Source organism: Dermacentor variabilis, chromosome 6 (assembly GCF_050947875.1).
Source record: "Dermacentor variabilis isolate Ectoservices chromosome 6, ASM5094787v1, whole genome shotgun sequence".
In the NCBI taxonomy this organism is placed as follows: Eukaryota; Metazoa; Arthropoda; class Arachnida; order Ixodida; family Ixodidae; genus Dermacentor; species Dermacentor variabilis.
The window spans coordinates 87930077-87953263 of record NC_134573.1 but is presented as its reverse complement, the minus strand read 5'-3'; the positions used below and the strand labels follow the sequence as shown (position 1 = coordinate 87953263).

The 23187-nt window shown below is 44.4% G+C and overlaps 1 protein-coding gene across 1 annotated transcript; it reads left to right on the top strand.

Moving 5' to 3' along the window:
* The first annotated feature begins 1641 nt into the window (after window positions 1-1641).
* LOC142584255 (uncharacterized) lies at window positions 1642-20810 on the top strand. The gene is made up of 7 exons (XM_075694402.1): window positions 1642-2210; window positions 9911-10131; window positions 11043-11341; window positions 13152-13390; window positions 16372-16607; window positions 20175-20412; window positions 20504-20810. Exons 1-7 carry the CDS (start codon window positions 1770-1772, stop codon window positions 20630-20632), a joined length of 1803 nt encoding a protein of 600 aa, XP_075550517.1. The 5' UTR covers window positions 1642-1769; the 3' UTR covers window positions 20633-20810.
* Window positions 20811-23187: the final 2377 nt, after the last annotated feature.

The window sequence follows — 23187 nt, the reverse complement described above, 5'->3', positions numbered from 1 at the left end:
CAATGAATATCATGCCATCTGGGAATAAAACTGTAGATTCGACGTTTACCGGTAACAGAATCATCTCCTTGCATCTTTAAGAAAGCCGAATGACGTGCGTTTGTTATTGCATTCGGCAAGAAAATCAAAGTGCTTTATGTCGTATTCAACTTCATGTTTCAAGGTACCACGAAAAGATGATGCTGACACGTTAAGCGGATAGGTTCTTGGGTGTTGTCTCCCTGAATGATGAGAAAGGAAACTATGTCAGTTTCCCCACCTTATCGAAATTTTTTACACTGACCACAAGGTAACTTCGCCACGATAACGTACAAAAGAAGCGGAAATAAGCATGACGCACCAAAATTGTCTGAATTATCTACGAAAAGTATTATTTTGGCCCGTTTATAGAACATAAACATTGCACAAATCTTTGACCCAAGCAGCTGCGAACATAAAGTCCCATAAATTTGCTTTAATTAAATCGGACCTACTTACACATGGGGAGGCTGATGCTGCGCAAGTGTCTTCATATTTATTTCTAATTCCGCAAAAAGAAATTAGTATGCCATACAGAAAGGAAGTCATGTACATCACAAAATATATTTTTTCGCCACTAGACTCTTCCCATTCACAGTATACCTCTCGTGCCTGTAAGGAATCTGAGACAACTGATCCTTTTTTGATGCGATTAATACATTTGGCTAACGTCGCGGCAACTTTAGGGTACTATCTTTCTGCCTATATATTTGTCGAGCATGGCGCTAACCGTGCCCGCCAGCTCGGATTACTGGGTAATTCATGGTGAAATGTAAAAACCACTGGGCTTCTGTGCTTAGAGAACCCGGTGCGAAACCAACCATCGGACCAATTTGGGTCACTGGGTACGTGCTGCTGGGTGCGTTCGGCTCTTCTGTGAAACTTCTGTGACGCCAACTGGGGTCTCTGGTGCTGGGAAGAATCCCCGGTGCTGCGAATAATCAAACCGGCGTTATATATATTCAATCTTGTGTGAATGAGCATCCACACGCGTGCCACACACGAATTCGGCACAGCGTGTCCAGACGCAAGCGCGTGAGCAGCCCGGCTGCACAACCGCCTTATACATGACGTGGCTTTGTGTCGGCATACGCTATGCCGACACACTGATTTAATGTCCACATGCACTCACACCAATAGTACCTTCTTCCCTCGCTCTCCTTTCTTTTCTTCACTTAAATTCCTTCCTCTGTGTAGGCTAGCAAACCGGACGTGCGTCTGGTCCGACCTGCCTACTTTTCCTTCCTTCCTTTTCATCCTCCTCCTTGGTTCGATGCTAATAGCATTAACGTGGACAATCATCTTAAGATGAGTTCTGCCGCAAATTTTATTCTGCCATCGATTCTCGATACGAATGATTCTCTTAACTTCCCCAATTATTCTTTCTTTTGGGGTCTCGGCTCTTGGGTTCAACCGCAGTGAAGTTTCCCCCGGAACGTGTCATTTTATTTGAAACACTAATAAATGGCTCCAATATTGTGACATTACTTTTCTGTTCTTTTTGGAAATCTTGGAGCAATTACGCGTGATATCTCTTCTGTTTCGCTTCTGCATGGCTTTTATTACCTATTATGTATTTGTTTTTCGTTAAATGTACCAACAGTTTCTAGAGCAATCCCCTTGTTGTGGACACGTGCCATAATGCGAGAGCCATCTTCATCATCAAAACCACGCGCCGCGCGGCACGCTTTTGCATTCCGAGCTCGTGCCAGACGAAAGAGAAGCGCAGCAGGACCGAGGGCCTCTCGACAATGAAACCCTGGGTCCCCACGAACACCACGACCACGCGCCAGGCAGGAGCCTTATACAGCACGGGGAGCGGCACTACGTATACGGCAGAGGACACCCCGAGCGCCAGCTTCGCCCGAGCCGCCGTCACCACCGTGCCCGCGCAAGATGTGTCCCTGGCACAGCTCACGTACAGCGTCGAGTCTGGCCAGACAATCGCTGGGCCGGGCAAGACTTCTTCGTGCGATAGGAGCGAGCGGCAGCGTTCACCGTTGACCAAGCGTCGTGCTTGCAAGTCTGAGGGACAGCTAAGGGCATCGCCTCCTCTGCTAGCGTCTCGGCGACAGCCTGCTGCCCCGACTGCACTCGACACCGAGCAGCATGGACTCCCGTGCAGCCACAGGCCTCGGAGGAAGTCGCAGCAGGTCCCCGGATTCGTGAACGTGGGACAAAGAGGACCAACCGTAAGCAGAGGCATCGAACCGTACTCGAGTAGCGAGGCATGGTATATTCCCTACAGCTACTGTGTATTTTAAACCACATCGCTGACCCTCTTTCCGAGTTGACCCTCTTTCCGTTAGCATGAGTATAATGGTATCGTAGTGTTCAGAAATTTTTATTTTTACGATACTAATATATCAACTTCATATCATTATGCTGTTTTCTGTCAAAATTTTTACTGCTCGTAGCCTACTTACATTTTAATAATTATTCAAGAGAAAATTTGGCAGAATAGTGCTTAAATTGACGCGAATAATTATACTGCAGTATATTTTAAGTCCGCACACTCAATAATGAGAACATGATTCTTCTCCGCATTAGAGGTTGGTGAAATAACAGGCAAAATGCTGATAAATTCTTTCCTTGGGCTAATTGATCTTTAGATGCAAAAGCCGCTTTGTTAACCAGTACAACTCGAGAAAAATGACGGACTCAGTCAATAAGCACCTGCCAGGTACTCAGCATAATCACTTTTTCTTTTCTTCATTTGGCGTCTTGCTTCGCGTGCCTCCTTTGTGGCATGCTGTCCTTTCAGCCTTCGCGGGGCCGGCACTACACGGCTGCAGCGCCGGCAGAGGGCAGCGCCACAGGGGAGCCTGGCTGCAGTAAGCGCCTGATACGTGACGCGATTTCGCCTGTTGGCATAATTGACTAATCACTGTAGATTAGTTCTGCCCGAATTTTTGGCTCTTTAGGACGAACGTTGATACTCCACCTAATGTTGTAAAAATTGGGCGCGGCTGGTTCGGAACATGTTCAGCAGCACAAGCCTACATACTGCTGAGAGGTAATAAGGGGGCCGTGCCACGTCGGGACGTGAATATTGAAAAATCTCACTTGTTTTGGTAGAAAGATCTCGTGCCCACAAAAATGGGCTGCTGATTCGTGCTCAGAAAACACGCGGCATTTCAAAGAGTGCGAAAAAAAAAAGATCTAGTGTTTCTGAAAATTTGGCTACCCTGTTCCGATTCCTCAACGCTAAATTTTGTACTTCGTGTAGTTCATCACCGGGATGAAGCGCGTCAAACTTCTTTTGCATGGCGACCACGGCACTAGTACCTGAGGGTTAATTGCCGTGATCCGATTGCCATTGTATACCAAAAATTTCCTAAAATCGTCCATTCGCCCCTTATCCAATCGCCGCTTATGTAATGCCCCGCAAGGGGTCTTTAAGGTAATAAAATGAAAAAGAAAGAAATGAAATTTGCCTTTAATGAGGTATAGTCGCTTTGAAAATTATATCACCAAGGAAAAATATTGGAAATATATTGCGCTGTAGGTGCAACGATTCGTGATGATCCTGCATTTGCTAAGACCCTTATTGCTATCGTACATTTAGAAATAAAATATCTTTGGAAATCTAGAGAGATAAAACTTGACAGAAAAGTCGCAGTTTTGCCCGAAAGGCGAAGCATCAATTGAGATAGTGAATTATTAGACTGCTATAAGAAATAAGGATAGTACATTTATCTGCTGTATAAACTTGTAAAGTTTACTAACTAAATCAACAAGCATGGTGACACGCGCGCACACGCAAGCATGAACACATCTGACTTGATGACCGCGGACACTTGTTGTCAGAATGCTGGCGTGAGGAAGTGTGGCAGCCGCAGCTAGCGAATTGACCTTAACGCTCCGTCTTGCTTCAACGCGAACTAAGCGGCGAGAATATAACGTACACGAAGCTATCAGCCCTTGGCGCACCTAGACTCTGTCGCCATCGCAGATTGCTATCAAGATAGGGTTCACGTGGTCGGACTCAGTCAACGCCTCCTAGATAGGAGGCCTATGCCCTCTGGTGTACGACTTCACGCTACTTGGACCGAAATTTTCATTGCCAAGTCGGGCATGATGAAAACGGTGACGTTAAAATCAATGCTGCTTACTCGGGGGCGTCCACATTAGATTCTATGGCAGTAGGGCAAGGTAGCATGGCGTCACAGATTGAAGTGCACTGGCCTTGTGCTAGCTAGTAGGCGTTGCCTACTAGGTAGCACAAGCCGCGGTGTATGCAGCTGCCTTCAGAATAGAACCCTTCCCCCCCCCCCCCCCCCCGTTCCCGGTGCTTCCGCCGCGATGAAAGACATCGCGCTTCCTGCCCACTTTCCTCTGCGCGCGCGAGATCCAGCCACCATACTTGGCTCACTCTCGCGCGCTTTCACTCGTACACTCAGCATACAGCGCGTGGTAACAATATTATCACACTTGAACTTTATATGGAACATCACGGCGAAGCCAACACCGACAACGATGGCGGAAATGCGCCTGGAATGTCCAAATAGTTGCTATGGCAATGATATCACGCGAACGTCTGTAACCGCAAGCACGAACATTAGGCAAAGTTACGTGCTGTTCGCAGTTGTCATGTGAACTGAACAATTCTAGTGCCATCCGCTGTGGTGGCGTAGTGCTTCTGACGTTGCACTCCAAAGCCCGAGGGTGCTAGATTGAATTACAGCCTCGGCGGCTTGATGTCGATGGGGGTCAAATGCAAAAACGCCCGTTTAGCGTCCATTGGGTACCCGTTAAAGTAAAACAGGTGGTTAAAATTAACACGGAGTACCCCCACTATGATATGCCTCATAATCATGGCGTTGTTTCGGTACGCGAAAACCCAGAATTGTTTATACCGGGTGTTTTAGCGAACAATTTCAAAAGTATTTAAAAGTTGCCTTTGCGGGATAGTACAATTCTAGTCCATAAGCAGGTCTACTCGAAGAGGCGGACATTACTTGCACAAAAAACTGAAATGCAGAATCGACCAATTAAAGAAATCAGTGATTAAGTTTTAACTGGTTACGTTATGGCAGATTACGTTATGAGAAACTTGTCGTCATACTGCAGTTTTTCATCAGAATTCATTAGCCTAACGTTAGATTATAATCTGTTCCAGATCATTAAAGAACCTACCAGTGGCTCTAACGTCCTAGATCTTATACTAACGCCCCTGAACCTACAGAACAAGTAACATGCCCGGATGGTTTCAGTGACCACAGATTACTGAATGTATCCATGAGTATCCCATTGCCATTTACAGATGTCTCAAGAAAGACAGTTTGTGACTACAAGGAAAATTATGAAGTAATCAGCATTGAGCTAGAATCAGTTCTTGACCATCAATTTCTACCTTCGTTCCACACCAGGTCTGTTAATGGTAACTGGGTCATGTTCAGAGATAAGTTATGCGCATTGGTTGAGCAGAACATTCCTTTAATCATCATCATCATCATCTTATCATCATCTTATCATCATCATCAGCCTGGTTACGCCCACTGCAAGGCAAAGGCCTCTCCAACTTCTCCAACAACCACGGTCATGTACTAATTGTGGCCATGTCGTCCCTGCAAACTTCTTTATCTCATCCGCCCACCTAACTTTCTGCCGCCCCCTGCTACGCTTCCCTTCCCTTGGAATCCAGTCCGTAACCCTTAATGACCTTCGGTTATTTTCCCTCCACATTACATGTCCTGCCCATGCCCATTTCTTTTTCATGATCTGAACTAAGATGTCATTCACTCGCGTTTGTTCCCTCACCCAATCTGCGCTTTTCTTATCCCTTAACGTTACAACCATCATTCTTCTTTCATAGCTCGTTGCGTCGTCCTTAATTTAAGCAGAACTCTTTTCGTCAGCCTCCAGGTCTCTGCCCCAAACGTGAGTACTGGTAAGACACAGCTGTTATACACTTTTCTCTTGAGGGACAGTGGCAACCTGCTGTTCATGATTTTAGAATGCCTGACAAGCGCACCCCAGCCCATTCTTATTCTTCTGGTTATTTCAGCCTCATGATCCGGAAGCGTGGTCACTACCTGCCCTAAGTAGATGTATTCCCTTACCACTTCCAGTGCCTCGCTGCCTATTGTAAATTGCTGTTCTCTCCCGAGACTGTTAAGCATTACTTTAGTTTTTGCATATTAATTTTTAGACCCACTCTTCTGCTTTGCCTCTCCAGGTCGGTGAGCATGCATTGCAATTGGTCCCCTCAGTTACTAAGCAAGGCAATATCATCAGCGAATCGCAAGTTACTAAGGTATTCTCCATTAACTTTTATCCCCAACTCTTCCCAATCCAGGTCTCTGAATACCTCCTGTAAACACGCTGTGAATAGCATTGGAGATATCGTATCTCCCTGCCTGACGCCTTTCTTTATTGGGATTTTGTTGCTTGCTTTATGGAGGACTACGGTGGCTGTGGAGCCGCTATAGATATCTTCCAGTATTTTTACATATGGCTCGTCTACACCCTGATTCCGTAATGCCTCCATGACTGCTGAGGTTTCGACTGAATCAAACGCTTTCTCGTAATGAATGAAAGCTATATACAACGGTTGCTTATATTCTGCACATTTCTCTATCACTTCATTGATAGTGTGAATATGGTCTATTGTTGAGTAGCCTTTACGGAATCCTGCCTGGTCCTTTGCTTGACAGAAGTCTAAGGTGTTCCTGATTCTATTTGCGATTACCTTAGTAAATAGTTTTTAGGCAACTTACAGTAATCTGATCGGCCTATAATTTTTCAAGTCCTTCAATTCTATTTCAAGTCTATTCAATCAGAATAACTGAAGACAAAAATAAACCGTGGTTCACAAAGTCCCTTCACTTACTCAGAAACAAAAAGAAACGTTCATACAGAACTGCAAAACGAACCGGCACCCCGTCAGCTTGGGAAAGGTACCTTAACTGTTTAAGTTTTTGCGGCTCCGCTCTCAGTGTAGCCAAAAATAAATATTTTCCCCAAGACCTTCCTTCACTACTCAAATCTAATCCCAGAAAGTTCTGGCAAATTTTATCTCCTGAACGCAATACTAGTGACATCTCGTTACACAATAACGAAAACAACATTCCTATTCCTAACAGTGAGTGCGCTCAAGTTTTTAAGAAATTTTTCTCATCCGTATTCACGAAAGAAAGTGTTACTAATTAGCCCATTGTTGCAGACCTAGATTACCGGTACATGGAACCTATTAACATTACTGTTGATGGTGTTGTTCAGCTTATTAATAACTGGAAAGTATTGTCTTCAGTAGTTATTGACAATATTAATTCTAAATTACTAAAAAAACAGTCTCAGTATCTAGCAAGTTATTTCGCATTTTTCATCAATACTTAATTGCAGGTCAGATACCCCAAGATTGGAAAGCAGCCAAAGTCATGCCCATCCTGAAGACGACGCTGACAAAAACTTGGCTGAAAACTACCGATCGATATTACTAACGTACATATGCTGTAAAATGATGGAACATATTATTGCATCTCATGTTTACCATCATCCAGAATCAAACAACTTTTTTTTTTCATAATTAACATGGTTTCAGGAGAGGTTTGTCGTGCGAAACGCAACTGCTTGAATTTACGACAGATTTACACTTTAACATGGACTCAAACCTTCAGACTGACAGCATCTTTCTGGATTTTTAAAAATCTTTTGACCGCATCGCTCATTGTCGCCTGTTTTTGAAGTTATCATCATTAAAACTTGATTCAATAACTCTATCCTGGCTTCGAAATTTTCTTTTTAACAGGCAGCACTTCACTTTCGCTAACAGCTTCTCCTCGCCCCTTTCAGATGTTCCTTCCGGTGTACCACAAGGATACAGTAATGAGATACCCAATAACCACTTATCGTGCATGCGCATTTTTGCTGATGACTGCATTATCTATCGTTCTATTAACACCTCCGATGACCACCTGATCCTCCAAATTGATCTTAACCAAATTATTGATTGGTGTGACACTTGGCTAATGACTCTAAATTCATCAAAATGTAAAGTGATGTCCTTCACCCGCAAACGCACTAATTTGGGCTATTCCTACTGTATTAATATCCCATTACCTCGGATCTCATGATTTAAATATCTATGCGTAAATCTTTCAACAAACCTCTTTTGGACTTTTCACATTACTGTGCCAGTGCTTCTCGATCACTGGGTTAGGTGAGACGTAACCTTCGGAACTCACTTCCCCTTATTCGTAAACTGGCATTTCAAACGTTTGTTCGCCATCGACTTGAGTTCGCCGCTTCACTCTGGTCGTCCCACCGAGAGCCGCACATTTCATTTCTCAGAATTATGACTACCGTTCTAGCGTAACTCAAATAAAGATTCACCTTTCACTTCCGCTGCTGTGTAATCGTCGCGACATAGCCCTTTTGCCATCATTTCATAAAAACGCCCACCACACTGATAAACGTTCCCTGCACCTAGAAACATCACCGCACACGTCGCACAGATTACACAATCATCATAGCTTCACGCGCATCTATGGTGAAACCGAAGCGTTTAATTCGTCTGCAATCGAACTTGCCGTTCGGCTCTGGAACAACCACCCCGACAACATAGTCGCGGAATACTGACCCTGAAAAATTCAAGCACTCACTCAACTCGCTTAACCCTTGTTCACCATTAATATCACACTCACTGTTCTGTGTTATTTTTCTACCTTTTTCTTGCACTGTTATACGTTTGTTAGAAACTTATAAAGTTCCTTTTTATTGCACTCATATGCAGCTTTATGTAGCTAATATGTTTCTCTGACTTTTAGGCTGTGCACTTCGCTGGTGTATTTTATTATCTTTGTTACTAGATTGTATGTACTTGATACTATGCCCCCCTGACTCAATATTCATGTAGGGGTCTTCTAAGGTATTTTACAAATAAAAATAAAAATAAATAAATGTGGTAATTGGCGAATTCCAGCAGGAGTGTTAGACATTCGCTTGGAACGAATTCACAGGATGACAAAAGTTTCGACATATTAATTCGCGAACGTTGCGAAGATTGCGAACGTTGGCATTGGCGTTCCAGTTTTGTGCTTCAATGCATAACATTTTGTTGTGACATTTTGTTAAGAAAGTAAGTGGAACGACAGTGCATTTTTACCGCAAATTTGACGGCACATATGTCGCAAATGGCGTCATCCACACTATATATGCAGTGCAGTCACACCCGTTATAAATTGTAAACTGCAATATGTGCCACATGGTAATTAGTTATGAATTTCATTTGTGAGTTTTGTTAAATATTCTATTATTCATTTCAATTATTTGTGCAGGTAACGTCCGCCTCTTCGAGCCGACCAGCTCATTGACTAAAATTGTAATATCCGCCATGGGCAATTAAAAATATTTGCTGAAACACCTTGTATATACAGATATAGTGCTACAATGTTGTCTCTAATAAATTTGTAGGAAACTCTACGGGCTTGCTTACTGCATATTCCAATGGCTAGGATATGATTGTAAGAGAGCCATTATTATGTAACAATTCCATAAGTATCGTCTAAAGCATCGCGGCTATGACGTATTTCCGGCTCCTATACAATCGCTTGCGGCTTCTACAACCCGCAAGAGCACAACCTTTGAGATTCGTGTCGTTCACTTCGAGGAAGCGGTCGCTGGTGGGCGTGAACGCCTGCTATTCCAATACTATTCTTTTTCGCGCTTGGCCAGTAGTCTGAGCGGCACTCTTCTTTGCTGTTACAGGAATCAGCCGGCCGCGAAGGGTGTATGATAACGAATGTATAGAATCAAGCCAAAGGGATCGTTACATCACAGCGGCCCAGACCACGAGGATGTGATTGATCCATAGGATACAGCTTCCTTAAAAGATGCACCTGCATGAGAAAACGGGAACGTTCGGCATTCTGTTCTTTCACCTACGCAGCATACCACGGAGACAACGCTGTGGACTACCGGGTCGTCGTCGGCGTTCCCCTTTATCGCCTCCCCGTCAGGCCCGTGGCGGTGCTGCCGACACTCGGCCTTCGCGTACACCGTGGGCAGCGACTTGAGCAGCAACGTCGACAGTTCCACCACTCTCAGCAGCAGCGCCAGCAGTGGCACAAGTACCAGCAGTGCAAGCAGCAGTGACAGCGCCCGAGTGTTGTACGTTAGGGGCCCTCTTATTTCGGGGTTCATTAGGGGTCGATTGATGGGCGCAGACTTTATTTTGTTTAAGCTGGGTGTAATAATTTCCCGCAGGTGCACAAGTGGTTCGACAAGTGACATGGTAGATGAACACAGGGACCGTGTTTGAATTGCATGATAACGAGCCTTATCGGTTTTTTTAGTTTTACTCTGACTGTTTACATTGACTCTGACACTACGTTGTGAAGTGTTTCTTTTGACATGTAGCAATGCTCGCAAAAAAAAACACTGAAAAGGAGCTTTTTCATAATTTGCACCATCATGTAACCAAACCACTGGCGTTACTTTATCATTATTCTGCATCTCGATAATACCGCAACACTATACATTTTCTTTCGTAGTATACTAGTCGAGCACCTGTTTTAAATTCTGCGCGCTTGCAGTAAAAGCGAGTTTTTGGAGTTGAAATCGGACTTACTATTGGCACATTAATTCAGTGTCATGAAAAATCAGACTCACGATCTTCAACATAGGAAGCCAGAAAGGCACCAATATTCAAGTCGTAAATTAGTAACCTTGTGTAGAGTCACTATGTTTCTATAGTGAGTAAACTATCGTCCGAGCGGTTCCCGTAGAAAACATAGGATTTATTTTCATCAGATCTCCTCGGATCCCACAGACACTCTCATGGAAAATAGATATCATTATTTTAGATGTGTAGCGAACGGGCGAAAAGGCTGCTTTAAATTTCCCCCGAGGACTAAAAATTTTGTTGCCACCGATTTAGCGTTAGCAATAGATCGCAACCTCATATAGCTTCACATGCGGCGACGCGTAAACAACCGCTCGTCATTGAAAAGGAGCTGCTGTACGTTGGTCAACCTTATGTCTGCGGATGCAGAAACACGTTCGCTCACGCGTGGTCGCAGGCCTCCCCGTATAGTGCGCGTCAGCAGCAAGGTGGCCCTGGCCTCGAACGCTCGTAGCTGCGCCGTCGACTGCGCGCGACGCGACGTGGCCACGGCGACGGACCTCCCGCCGGGCGAGCACAACGAGAACCTCCCGGGCGTCTGGATGGGAGGCCGGCTGCCGCTGATGGTCGGCGCTGCACTCTTGTCCGCACTGCTGGTCGCCTCTGCGGTGGCCACCACTGTCGGCATCATGAACCGCCAGTCGACCACGGCACCTGGAGGTGCCGACGAACACCGCCTACGCGACGCCGTCGCTGGTGAGCTGCTGCCGCGTGCCACGGGCAGCGGACACTTGGGTCCTCACCGCGGGCACAGAAGCGGCTTGCTTTGGGCATTGATAATCTTCGTAGCGCTATTTGACAGCCGATACGCCATTAACGGCGGCTCGAGGTAGCACGTTAACGCACGGCGTTATACGAGCGCTTCTTATAGCTAATGTTAAAGCATGGCGACATTGTCCCCGCAAATTTGATCCCACAAAATTTTGATTTCATAATCCGAGAAATATAGCCATTATTTAAGGTAGTGTAACGTACGCTGCATGTAAATGTGAAAACATGCTCATCAAAGAGGCCACTGTCCAGGAAGGACAGCATTACTCTATCTCTGGCATCCATGTCGTTCTTCTATCCGCTTTCCGCCTCAATTTCAGTTCAGTCTTTCACAGTGTGTTGATACCGTTGAAGCAAGAGCAGAAACTGCAGCTCGAAGCAGTAACAGAATGCAGTAGCTTATGACATTTGCTGTCCGACCTGTTAAAAATAAATCAGTTATTACGCCCGTGTCAATATGACGCGCCCATATCAGTTCAGCCACATCTCTGCCGCGATGTTATTTCAAATAAACACGTGAAGGAAATCGCCAGTTACGGATCTTTCAAGTGTTTAATGTGCTTTTTACACATTTACAGTTGGTAGCCTTTACTGAAACAACCGAAGGATTTTCGGCCTTTCGCTCACTGCTACAAAAGCTGGGTACTTTTCTTCTCCTGTACAGGGAATCTGAGCGTAACGATGGTTACAACTCTATATTTTGTATAATATTATATCAAGTTATCGACAATTTCCTCTCGTGAAACTTCGTGTACCTTGGTAATTTCCACCGAACTTAATATATTCGGCAAAAGATTGCGTGTGATTACAAAAATAAAAGAGAGAGAGAGAGAGAGAGCGAGCGAGCGAGAGAGAGAGAGAGAGAGAGAGAGAGAGAGAGAGAGAGAGAGAGAGAGAGAGAGAGAGAGAGAGAGATTGATTTCATTTACATTAAAGGGGGGCATATGGGTCGACCTGAGCAGTCCGCTATGCTGCACTGAGCTCTATTGGAAACAGTGACAGCTCTATTGGAAACAGTATATAGTAGGCGCGCCCTCTAATGTAGATATGCGTATGAGTGAACTTCTATAGCCTTAAATGGACAGTAAAGACAATGATAAGTGGAACCCTATTAGTAAATTATTGTAGTAAGAATTGTAAAAGAGGGAGACGAGGCTCGATAAGCAAATAGCAAAAAAATACCCACTGGAATGGAAGACGGGTGGGAACGCCGACTCAGAGTTCCCGCAACAGCTTGTCGTGACATCACAGATTTTCATGGTGTCTGGCTAGGTCTAGATAACTGTTTATCATTAATGAGGACTATTTTTGTATTATATAGTGCCCAAAGAGTGAACTTGTTAAGTTTGGAGGATTGTTACGGGGCCACAGCGCCGTAAATTCCAGAAAATTCACTGATATTTGTAACGTCACGCTGACGTCCTGGCGGTGTAGTTGTGTCGCGCAGTGGAACAAAAATGAAAACTTGGCCTTGATTTATTCTACTAACAAACCGCTTTTCGCGGAATGAAGAACAGTGTTTTCGAGGAATACTTTATTAGTCTAAACAAAGTTAGTGTTTCGCTTTACTGTCCCTTCAAGTGCACCTTCTAAACCGCCAGTTCCGTAATGGCTAACAAATTTCCTGCAAAGTATGTCTTCGAGCAGCTGGTGGTCCGCTTTTGGGAACTATTTCGACAACTTGGCCTCGTGTGCCATGTGACTCGATCCCTCTTGGCACCCGCTCTCGCTGCAGGGTTGGCAGCCACCAGACCGCTGCTGCCTGGAGTGCCTTATACGGAGTACCCACTACGGCATGATCCTGGCGTCCCCGTTGACGAGGCGGTCACTGACGCCGCCTGGAAGGGGCCGTCGACTGCGAGCGAACCAGTCGACGGGGACTCGACCGTTGAGCAGCCGGCTGTCGGATACGGCAACGCAAGCGCCAGCTTCGTGACTGCCGAGAATCCACTGGAGCAACCGTTCCGGAGATCCGTAAGTGTAAACATGACGAGCGATGAATGAGAGGGTGCTCTTTTTGGCGCTTTGGAAAACCAGCCCGATCGCGGCACGTTGATCTAGTTCAGGTGTCTTCTCGTGGCGCTTGCATAGTAAATTGTTTCGTCTTTAGAACGTTTACGTGTTGACTGCATAATTAAATTGTTTTTCACGAAACTTCGGGAAAGTTGGGCATGTGGTGGGTAACGTCAGTAATCTGCAGGTCTTTTGGCTTGAAGTGATACCCGATGCACCCGTAAACGCAGACACATCACTGGCCCCATTGATGGGTAATGCTCATAAAGTGACTTATATTTGTAAAGTGAGGTCCTGTGATGTAATCTCAGGAGCCTTTTTCGTATTAAGCAAGCCTGATGTTACAGAGCCCCATGCTTGCAAGTGCAATAACGCACCGTTAAGAGGAAGCTTTAGCTCGGGTGCTCCTATTTAAATACATGTAAAAAGAGAATTCGTTTTTCTCGGCAACCACTGCACCAGTTTTGACGAGGTTTGTTGCATTTAAAAAAAAAACTTAAAGTCTAGTGACTGTTGGTTTCGAGTTTTTTAATTAGGTCGTCAATCTTTTATTAAAAACTAGCGAAAATCCGAAATTTTCAAAAAACCAAACTGTCAAGTTTACAACTCCATAACGCCTAAAAGAAAAACTATAATACAATTCTGTGAAATGCATCTAATAGTACATCCAAAGCGGACAAAATTGATATATCACACATGAATCTCAAAAAATTTAGTAACATGGAAATACAGCTTTTGCAGAACCCTTGTAAACAACGTAACAAATTCACGTAAGAAGTAAAATGACGTATCGAATTTGTCCGCTTTCAATGATCTAATGGATGCCGTTCACAGAACCGCGATATCTGTTTTTGATACAGAGCTATCAATTTTTAAAAATTGTGCTTCTATTTTTTTCAAACGGTCAAATATTTGAAAATCATTTTAAGAAAATTCAAGCCCTAAATAGAAATTCCGCTTCCAACAGTCACTAGAATTGAACTTTCTCTTTCAAATGCAACAAATTTCATTAAAATCGGTCCAGGGGTTACCTCATAAAAACGTTTTTGCGTTTTACATGTATTTGAATAGGCCGCGTCGGAGTTGGGCCCGAGCTAAAGCTTCCTCTTAACTCCAGCCATTGACCAAATATGTAGATTAACAGTCTAATGGCACAAGTGAACAGACCATGTGTGAGGTCTGTTAACGTATGGACTTATATGGGCAGATACATTGGCTGTAAGCACTTAGTATATAAATTTATATATGCTTCCCAATGCTCTATTCGTGCGCTCTTAGTAATACATATAAATCTGATTATAACGAACTAGCGTACAGCGGATTTTACTTCATACGTTATCCAACAAGCAAAATTCATTTAATGACATTCATACAAAGTAAATGCTTGAAATTCAATTCAATTAAATTATGGGGTTTGACATGCCAAAACCACTTTCTGATTATGAGGCACACCGTAGTGGAGGACGCCGGAAATTTCGATCACCTGAGGTTCTTTAACGTGCACCTAAATCTAAGTACACGGGTGTTTTCGCATTTCGCCCCCATCGAAATGCGGCCGCCGTGGCCGGGATTTGATCCGTAAATGCTTGAAAAGCAACAAGGATGTGTATATTTAACCTAGAGCACCTACAATTGGCGCCATAAAACCACCTGCAGTGGCATATACACTGTTTACCGCATGCTTTTATTGCGATAGCAATTATTTGGACACTCCAGGCGCATTCCTACCGTCATCGTCGCAGTCGGCGTCGCCGTGATGTTCCGCGCAAAGTCTAAGGGCGATAACATCGTCGCCGCGTGCCGTATGCTGTATGTGCGACTGAAAGCGTGCGAGTGTGAGCCGACGATGGTAGCTCAATCTTGGACGCGCAATAAAGGAAAGCGGTCAGGAAGCACGCCGTATTCTGCCATGCGCAAGGAAACGAGGGGAGGAGGAATTCTACGACGCTGGCTGCTACGTATGGCTTGGCCGCGCAGTTCCCATCTTGAATACGACCTGCGATGGTGGCAGTGCTCTGACTGCTTGTAGCTTTGTGTGTGGTGTGCGCTCGCCGCTTAGTTTGCGTTGACGCGAGAGACAACATGGAGATCAGTTCGCTCACTGCTGCTGCCGCGCTTCCTCCCTCCATCGTTTTGACAACGAGTGTGCTTCACAATATACTCGAACCTAATGGCGTATGGTGCCATGCGAAGCACAACCTGATAGAATACCGGGTATCTGTGTTTGCTACCATGTGTTGCTGCGAGTCGGGTCGCCATGGTGAGCGTCAACACAGTCGCGCAGCTTTGCTCTATATCCCATATAACGAACACATCATAAAGTTTGTATAGATCGTTATACATTAGTATTTATTTATTTATTTCAACATACTGCAGCCCAAAAGGGCTATCGCAGGAGTGGGGAAATACAATACATGGAAAAGCATAAATATAGCACTGAACGTCAATGATTAGTAATATACAATAGAAATTCATCGATATATCCAGTTACCTGATGTATCGAAATGAAGAAAGCAGACAATGAAGCGAGAAAAAGCACATGGGTAATTATTTGTTTTCTTTTTTAAATTCGGTATGTAAAACTAATAAGGAAAAGGGGGAATGGAAGGGGACGAAAATACAATTTAATGCAGATGAGAGCGGAACGCGAACCTTCCGCATCAGGCGCGCGGTGCAATACCAGTTCAGCTACCGCGGTGGCCATTTCTCCGACCGCATTTCTCTATCAGTTCTGTATAATTCATTGAAAGAAAACAGGTAATTTCCAATGAGCTGCCAATTTTCTTTGTATCGCTGTAACTAAACAAGAGACACGCCCCTCCATTTCCTATATTCTTATCGATCATCGACACAATGAGCCATTTCTGGCGCAAGAACCAGTTCGTTATAACCGGAGTTTCGACTGTATGCGAGAGGCGCACGTGCACTGCACGTTGTTTCAGACGAGGCCCGAATGCGGCGTCGCCTTCTACACGTACTGCCGGGAGCCGCGTCGCGAGTTTGTCTACCGGGCCTCGATCAACGCCTGCCTGGCGACCGGCGACGACCACCCGGCGCAGCTGTGCAACCGCGGCCCCAACCGGTTCGCCTCGTGGCGCGAATGCGAGAGGAGCTGCGTGCTCGCCCAGCCGCCGCGCGAGGCCTGCCTCGACAAGACGCTTCTGCTCGGCTGCAGGAGGTACAGAACCTTTCTCGTGCTTGCATAGATGCGGGCAGGCCACCACCGTCATGCCATCAGAAACGGCGCGTTAAACTTATAGCGGCAAAGAAGAAATAACGAAATGCCACAGAGTTATGTCAGTAAAGGACCCTACAGGTTTGCACTACTATTGTGGAAACTAGAGACACAAACTCTGTGCTTTAACTATGAATTCAAAATACGCGCCACGTTTGAACAAATAAAACAAAAATTAACCTTATCCTACAGGAGCCACCGGCCGAAGGCACACGTGAACGGAAGTACTTGTACAGCGCACCACGGGGCACTTTCGTTATGTTCAACAGTACGGACGGCGCAAGTACCAACTGACCGCGAGTTCAAGGAGGAATATGTCAATAATTCTACAATGTTTACTTGCTACTTTAGCTTGGGGAACACGTAATGGAATACAATGATGTCATACTACGTCTAGTCTTGGACGCCGTAATTCATTTCTTGCTAACCTTTAAGAGGAACTTTTAGTTTGGGACGAACTCCAATGCCGACATAAATGCATTTCGAGACATACCCTAGGCTGATTTGAATACACTTTACTCAATTTGAGGCAGAAAGTTACGTTCTAGTCACTTAGGAAACGAGATTTTGATTGAGGGCCCCAAAATTTGAATGGATTAATGGCCGAAAATTGATAAGTCCTAAAAAATAGACGCACAAAGCTTACAAATCGGTAACTCTGCACCAAAATTAGCTATCGAAGTCCTGTCGACAGAATTTTTTAGAGCATATGAAGAGGACAAATTTGTTATGAATTGGCCGGTTGCGTAAAATGGTTCCTACGTTTACGAGGGTTTTGTAAAAGTTCTGCTAACAAGTTCGATGTCTAACTGGGATGGTGAAAAATTAGATGAATTTTCTGTGCTTTACATGTGTTATTAGGTGCAGTTTATAGAACTGATATTGTTTTTATCGGCGAGAGAGAGAGAGAGAATTGTAAACTTCATCGTTGGATTTCTGAAATCTTGTTATTTTCAACATTATTTTATTAAATATTAACGTCCTAAATTATATAACCCGCTTCCTAAAGTCTCTATTGAAAGCAAACTGGAGTGTCTCAGAAACAGTAGAACTAAACCAGCAAAAGACCCTTGTCATTTTTCTTACTAACAAGCTTCGATTCACTCCTGCGACGGATCCTTTCACTGGTTATGGCGTTCTTGTACTGAAAACCTAGAACTGAATTATATTGCCGGCCGCGGTTGCTGCCTTCCGATAAGGTCAAATGTAAAAATCCTCGTATTTAGGTGAACGCTCGATACTCTCACGTCCCCGAAACTAACCAGGATCGATAAACTACTGCGTGTCTCGAAGGCTCAGTGGTTCCAGGTAATGCCAAGAATAAAACAAATGTGATCAGCAGTCGCCGAAAAAAAACCTTTGGCTTCTTGTTCGGCCACGGTCTATCATATTAAGTTTCTATCTCCCTTTGCAACATTCACCTTGTAAGAATCTTACAAGCCTCTTGTATAAAGCAATAAGATGCAAGTGTCTGCAGAGGAAAAGCACACCTAAAGAACACAGTGGATTCCTTCAGCCCATATACAGGGTTTTTTTTAAGTCGCACCAAATTAAAAAATAAATTGCATTTGGCACATAACGCAGTTCTAATTCTTTGTCTAAATTACTCGATCAGGTGACTATTACTTCTACGAGAAATCAAAACAGTTAAATGATTAGCATGCTTGCGTTAATGAACTTTCTGATTATTAACATTACGGCTCCTATTTCAATCTACGAATTATAGTCGGCGAGTTTGCAAGGCGTATTCACTTGGAAAGGATCCTCAGGACTGCACCAGTTCCGAGATATCAATTTTCAAAGTGTCCGACGAAATGCATTGGCATTGCAGTTACTTCCTTAAAGAACAGCTGTTTTATTCATAGAAGCACAAATGTAACTGGAACACCAATGCCTTTCGTCGGACACTTTAGAAAATGATACCTCGAAACTGGTGCAGTTCTGAGAATTCGTTTCAAGTGAATACGCCATGCGAACTCGCCAACTATAATTCATATATAGAAATATTGGCCGTAATGTTAATGATGAAAACGTTGATTTACGTAAATATGATAATCACTTAATTAATTATTTTGATTTCTCGTAGAAGTAATGGCCACCTGGTCGAGCAATTTAGATAAAGAATTAGAACTGTGCTATCTGCCACAGGCATCTTTTAAAGAAATTGATGGAACTAAAAAAAAAACACACACTGTATGCTGTAGATAACGGCATTGTACCCCCAGTTTTATCACATCGGACATACTGTGACTATCGGTGATCTCAATGTTACAAACGCTACAATCTGTTGCTTAATATTCAATTTAATAACATGGTTACGATGACATTCCACAATATAGCCTTAAAACGTACACAGAATTCTGCAGCAAATAGTTCAGATTATTTCGCCAAATACCGCTTGCATTCTCTAATTTACCGTGAGACCAGGTAAATGTAAGGAACATAGCAATAGATAAATTAGAATTAAAAATGTCCTGCCAAATTTGATGCCTGTATCTCTCACTAAGACATGTTGCAAGCTGCTTGAGGATATCTTTATTAACTACCTTGCTCTTAGTTTTAATAAGCGTGGCCAAACCAATGTCCTTATAGTCGAATGAAAGAAATTCATTTTGTGGCCATAATTATTTACTCGAGCAAGTTGAAGTCGCCCAATGAAACGGGTCACTCTAACGCTGAAATAAAGACATGTTAAAGCGTTCGCAAGTGATACCAAAAGCAAGTTTCTGCTTCACTAAACAAGGGTCGTAAAGCTGAAACGTTGGTCTGCTATATATGTGGGCGTATCACTATGTCACAACAACCGTCGTTAAAGTCAGGTGAAGAATCTGGTTGCATACATCATTCAGTGGCTGCTTGCAATGAGCGTGGAGAGAAAAGAACAGCGTTCACTTCGATGTTTTCACTCCGGCATTGTAAGCACTGCAAAATTCTCAGCGACATGCAGGTTCGAAGGCTGGTTACAGATTCCGTGGCGCAAGCCATTTATAGAGCACTTTTTATAGCTTTGCTGATTACTTTTGCTTCTCTTAATAAAACACGCAGTAAGGCCCATAGACATTAGGCGGGTAGCGTAAGAACTTGGTGGGCATGTGGGAAGTCCACCAGAGCATTGCAGGGGGCGTGGTTCAGTAACTCATACTGTACGATACGAATATCTGGCCGCGAAGCTGCATCAATCTGAAATGCTAACTGTAGATATTCTTCAAAAGCGCGTGTGCTACACCGGCATTACTGTTTATATTTCTTCATTCCTTACGGAACCGCCGCTTCCATAAGCAAGCGCCCGGTTGACGCCTTCCCCACAAAAAAAGTGGCGTGGCTGCGCTACCTAGATTTGAGGCGAGAGGATACAGGACGAAGTACGCCCTCTATCTCCTCGTTTTTCTCATCTAGGGCTATGTAGCGCTGCCGCGACGCGAACCTTTTCTGACTAACCCTTTCTTCTATGCTGACGCGCAGTTCACCGCGTCGCTGACCCGCCTGGCGAATTGCTCTCCCCTTCTGCAGGCAGGATGTCCGCACCAGCTGGTGGTGGTTCGACGGCCGGGCGTGCCTAGCCTGGAACTTCCCCTGGGGTGGATGCCCGGCCAACGGCAGTGCCGTGTTCCCCACGGCCGGCCAATGCACGGCCCACTGCACCAACCCGCGCTACCCGCCCTGCGCCGCTCCACGGAGTGCGCCCTGCGGCAGCGCGCAGCTGAAGTTCCCCTTCTTCGCGGCAGAGGCGCCTTCGTCTGCGGTGAAGGTAGCACATTAAGTAGTATAATAGCAAGAGCTTGGTGGCGCAACCCACCGCCCCGTTCCAAAGGGGACGCTCATTACATCCATCCATCCAGGTCGAGAGGCGCTGCTTCAGGTTGACGCGGCGCGTGCTGGAATCGCACCGGTGCCTGACCGGCGCCAACCGGTTCCTCACGAAGACGGCCTGTGAACTGACGTGCAAGAGGCCGCCGGCACGGCCATAATGACAGTCGCGCGACCTCAGGGCTGGCGACAAATAGCTATAACAATAGAATGGCAAATGCTTTATCCACCCGTTGGTGTATATTATTAGAGTTAGCGCTGACGGGCTTGTGGAAAGACGTTTACGGTGACGTAACTGAAATAATAAAAACAATTGCATTTGTGATACCTGTGGGGATATTGCCTGCTGTGGAGCGGATAACCGGTGGCACACATACGCTATTGGGAAACTGGTAGCCTTTGTATTAAAAAAAAATATCTGTTCAATGTTAAGTGCTATTTCATTAAGAGGTACATGTGCGCTTTAAAGCCATCTTATTATAGACAACGGTTTTCAGTTGCGATTTATTGTTTCATTACGTAGACTACTTGTGGACTATCTGACACTATACTTCGTCGGTTTGCATTGAAGCGTATAACTAGTTTATTCGGCGACAAATGCTATGTGCCCCAAACCGGGGAATTAGGCACAGGAATCTTCACTCTAGTGCCCCTACTGCAACAAGTACCGTATGAGAGAGAGATAGAGAGAAAGAGAGAGATAGAGATAGAGAGAGATAGATAGATAGATAGATAGATAGAGAGAGAGAGAGAGAGAGAGAGAGAGAGAGAGAGAGAGAGAGAGAGAGAACAACTTTAGTGAAAATCTGTAGAGTCGGTTAGGCTCCCTCCACGCAGTGCTCCCTCCACCGTATAACGCGCATTATTTTTTTATTTAGGCGAATATTTGCCTACCTCACCCGAGGTCACAATGGCTGCTGGGTTGGTTTCTTCCCAAGTAAACTGAACCAGTCACGGAAATGGTGTAAGGAAATCTCGGCTGATCCTGCGCTGGCTTCGCTCGCACATCGGTCACGTGTCGGGATTTCCGTGTTCACGTTGGTGCTAGGATGTGGGGAGTTGTGGTTAGGCTGAGCATATAAAACTCCACATTGTGACTGCGTGTGGCATTTGCACCCAAGTTATGGGACCGGTGCGCACTCAAAGCCGGGCAGGCTATAGTGAAGTGTAAAATAAGTGAAAATTTTGTAATAGGCAAGCTATTGTCGAAAGATAGAGATTGTAGTGCTTGCACAATTTCATGAAACTACAAATTCTACCATGGCCATAAAGTAAAATTTATTCAAGTTCACTTTTGGTGAAAGAAAAGGAGGCTAAAGAATTCAGAGTTTAAATCTCCTTGATCCTGAAAGAAAATTTTGGATGGCAGCGCTAACGTTCCTGTCGCTATACACAAGTGTAGAGGCACCGAAAGAAAGCGCATTTTGAACAGTTAAATCTAATCCAAAAAGGCGAAGTGCTATTTCTCGAGTTAATTTTCTTAAGCTAATAAATCGTCCACAAGAAATTAAAAGAAATTTCGTGGTTTCATCTTCCCTACATACATGACAAATCGCTGAGGGTGTCAGACCAGCCCTCTATAAATAAAAGTTTAAGGAAGGTATGCGACAGGGAAGCCTACTAATAATTACTTCAATTTTTCTAGATTGGCAAAGGCTGCTCTTACAGGGGTACAATGAGTGCTTAAAATCCGAGGAATTTATTATAGATGGCACAGAGAATTCTCGCATAATCATTTGCCTCCGAAATCTTGCGGCTATGATCAAGGCTGATGTAGGGAGAACTTGAATGCATGGGCCAGCTAGCGACTCTTTCGCCAATGAATCAGGCGTCTAATTTAGAACTAGGCCTGTATGCCCAGGTACCAAGATTAAACGGACATTAGTTAAGTGTTGACGTACTAAGGATTTACACACTCTGAGAACCTGACATTCATTAGGTGTTGTGAGTTAAGTACACAAGGACAAAGAATCGGTAACAGTGATTACATAATCCATTGTTGGGCTTAATTTACGTAGGGCCAGTACTTCTGCTAAACATTCTGCAAGAAATATTCGGACTAAGTCTGAAAGCCGCAGGGAAAATGACCAGCTGAGAATAGGGCTGAATATACTGATGCCACATTTTTCTTGATTGTGCCTGGCATCAGTCGCTATGATTACACTTGCTCGTGATGTTATTAAATAATCCTGTAAAATCGCACTTAACGTTCGGTAAGGTAGGTGTTTTGCGTTGCTTGGAAAAATATCGTCAAATTATATGTTAAGAGAATTTTCCCTATCACAAATGAGCTTTACCCCTCTTATCCTAACGTTCAACAGACCGAGAAGAGTTTGCACAAAATTAACTCGAGCAGTGTAGAATCGAGACCAATGTGCATCGAAAAACATACTAGGCTGAGAAATGAACATTGTTTGGCAACGTCTTATTGGTAATTCGTATGCCCTTAAAATGTTTGGACCATGAGCACATGGAACCGGGTTACAAGAGAAGGAATTCTTGCTTCTAGATACAAAATAGTATTTGCTACAAATTTGGGCAGCCCTAAACATAGCCTTAATGACTGCTTTTCTAGAAGTACAACGAGGCGAAACTTATATGCAGCCCTCCCCCGCCCCCCCAGAATATAGTACACAGCCGAATTCCAGGATAGGACGTATATACATACGGTAGATTGATGACAAGGTGGGCCTCCTCATCCCTGATCGACTGTTGC

Bases quoted from the DNA above. Each gene is read 5' to 3' on its own strand.
- LOC142584255 (XM_075694402.1), top strand. From the start codon at position 1,770: ATGAAACCCTGGGTCCCCACGAACACCACGACCACGCGCCAGGCAGGA. The intron at 10,132-11,042 runs GTACGTTAGGGG...GCGTGGTCGCAG, and splicing joins AGTGACAGCGCCCGAGTGTT to GCCTCCCCGTATAGTGCGCG. The intron at 20,413-20,503 runs GTAGCACATTAA...CCATCCATCCAG, and splicing joins CGCCTTCGTCTGCGGTGAAG to GTCGAGAGGCGCTGCTTCAG.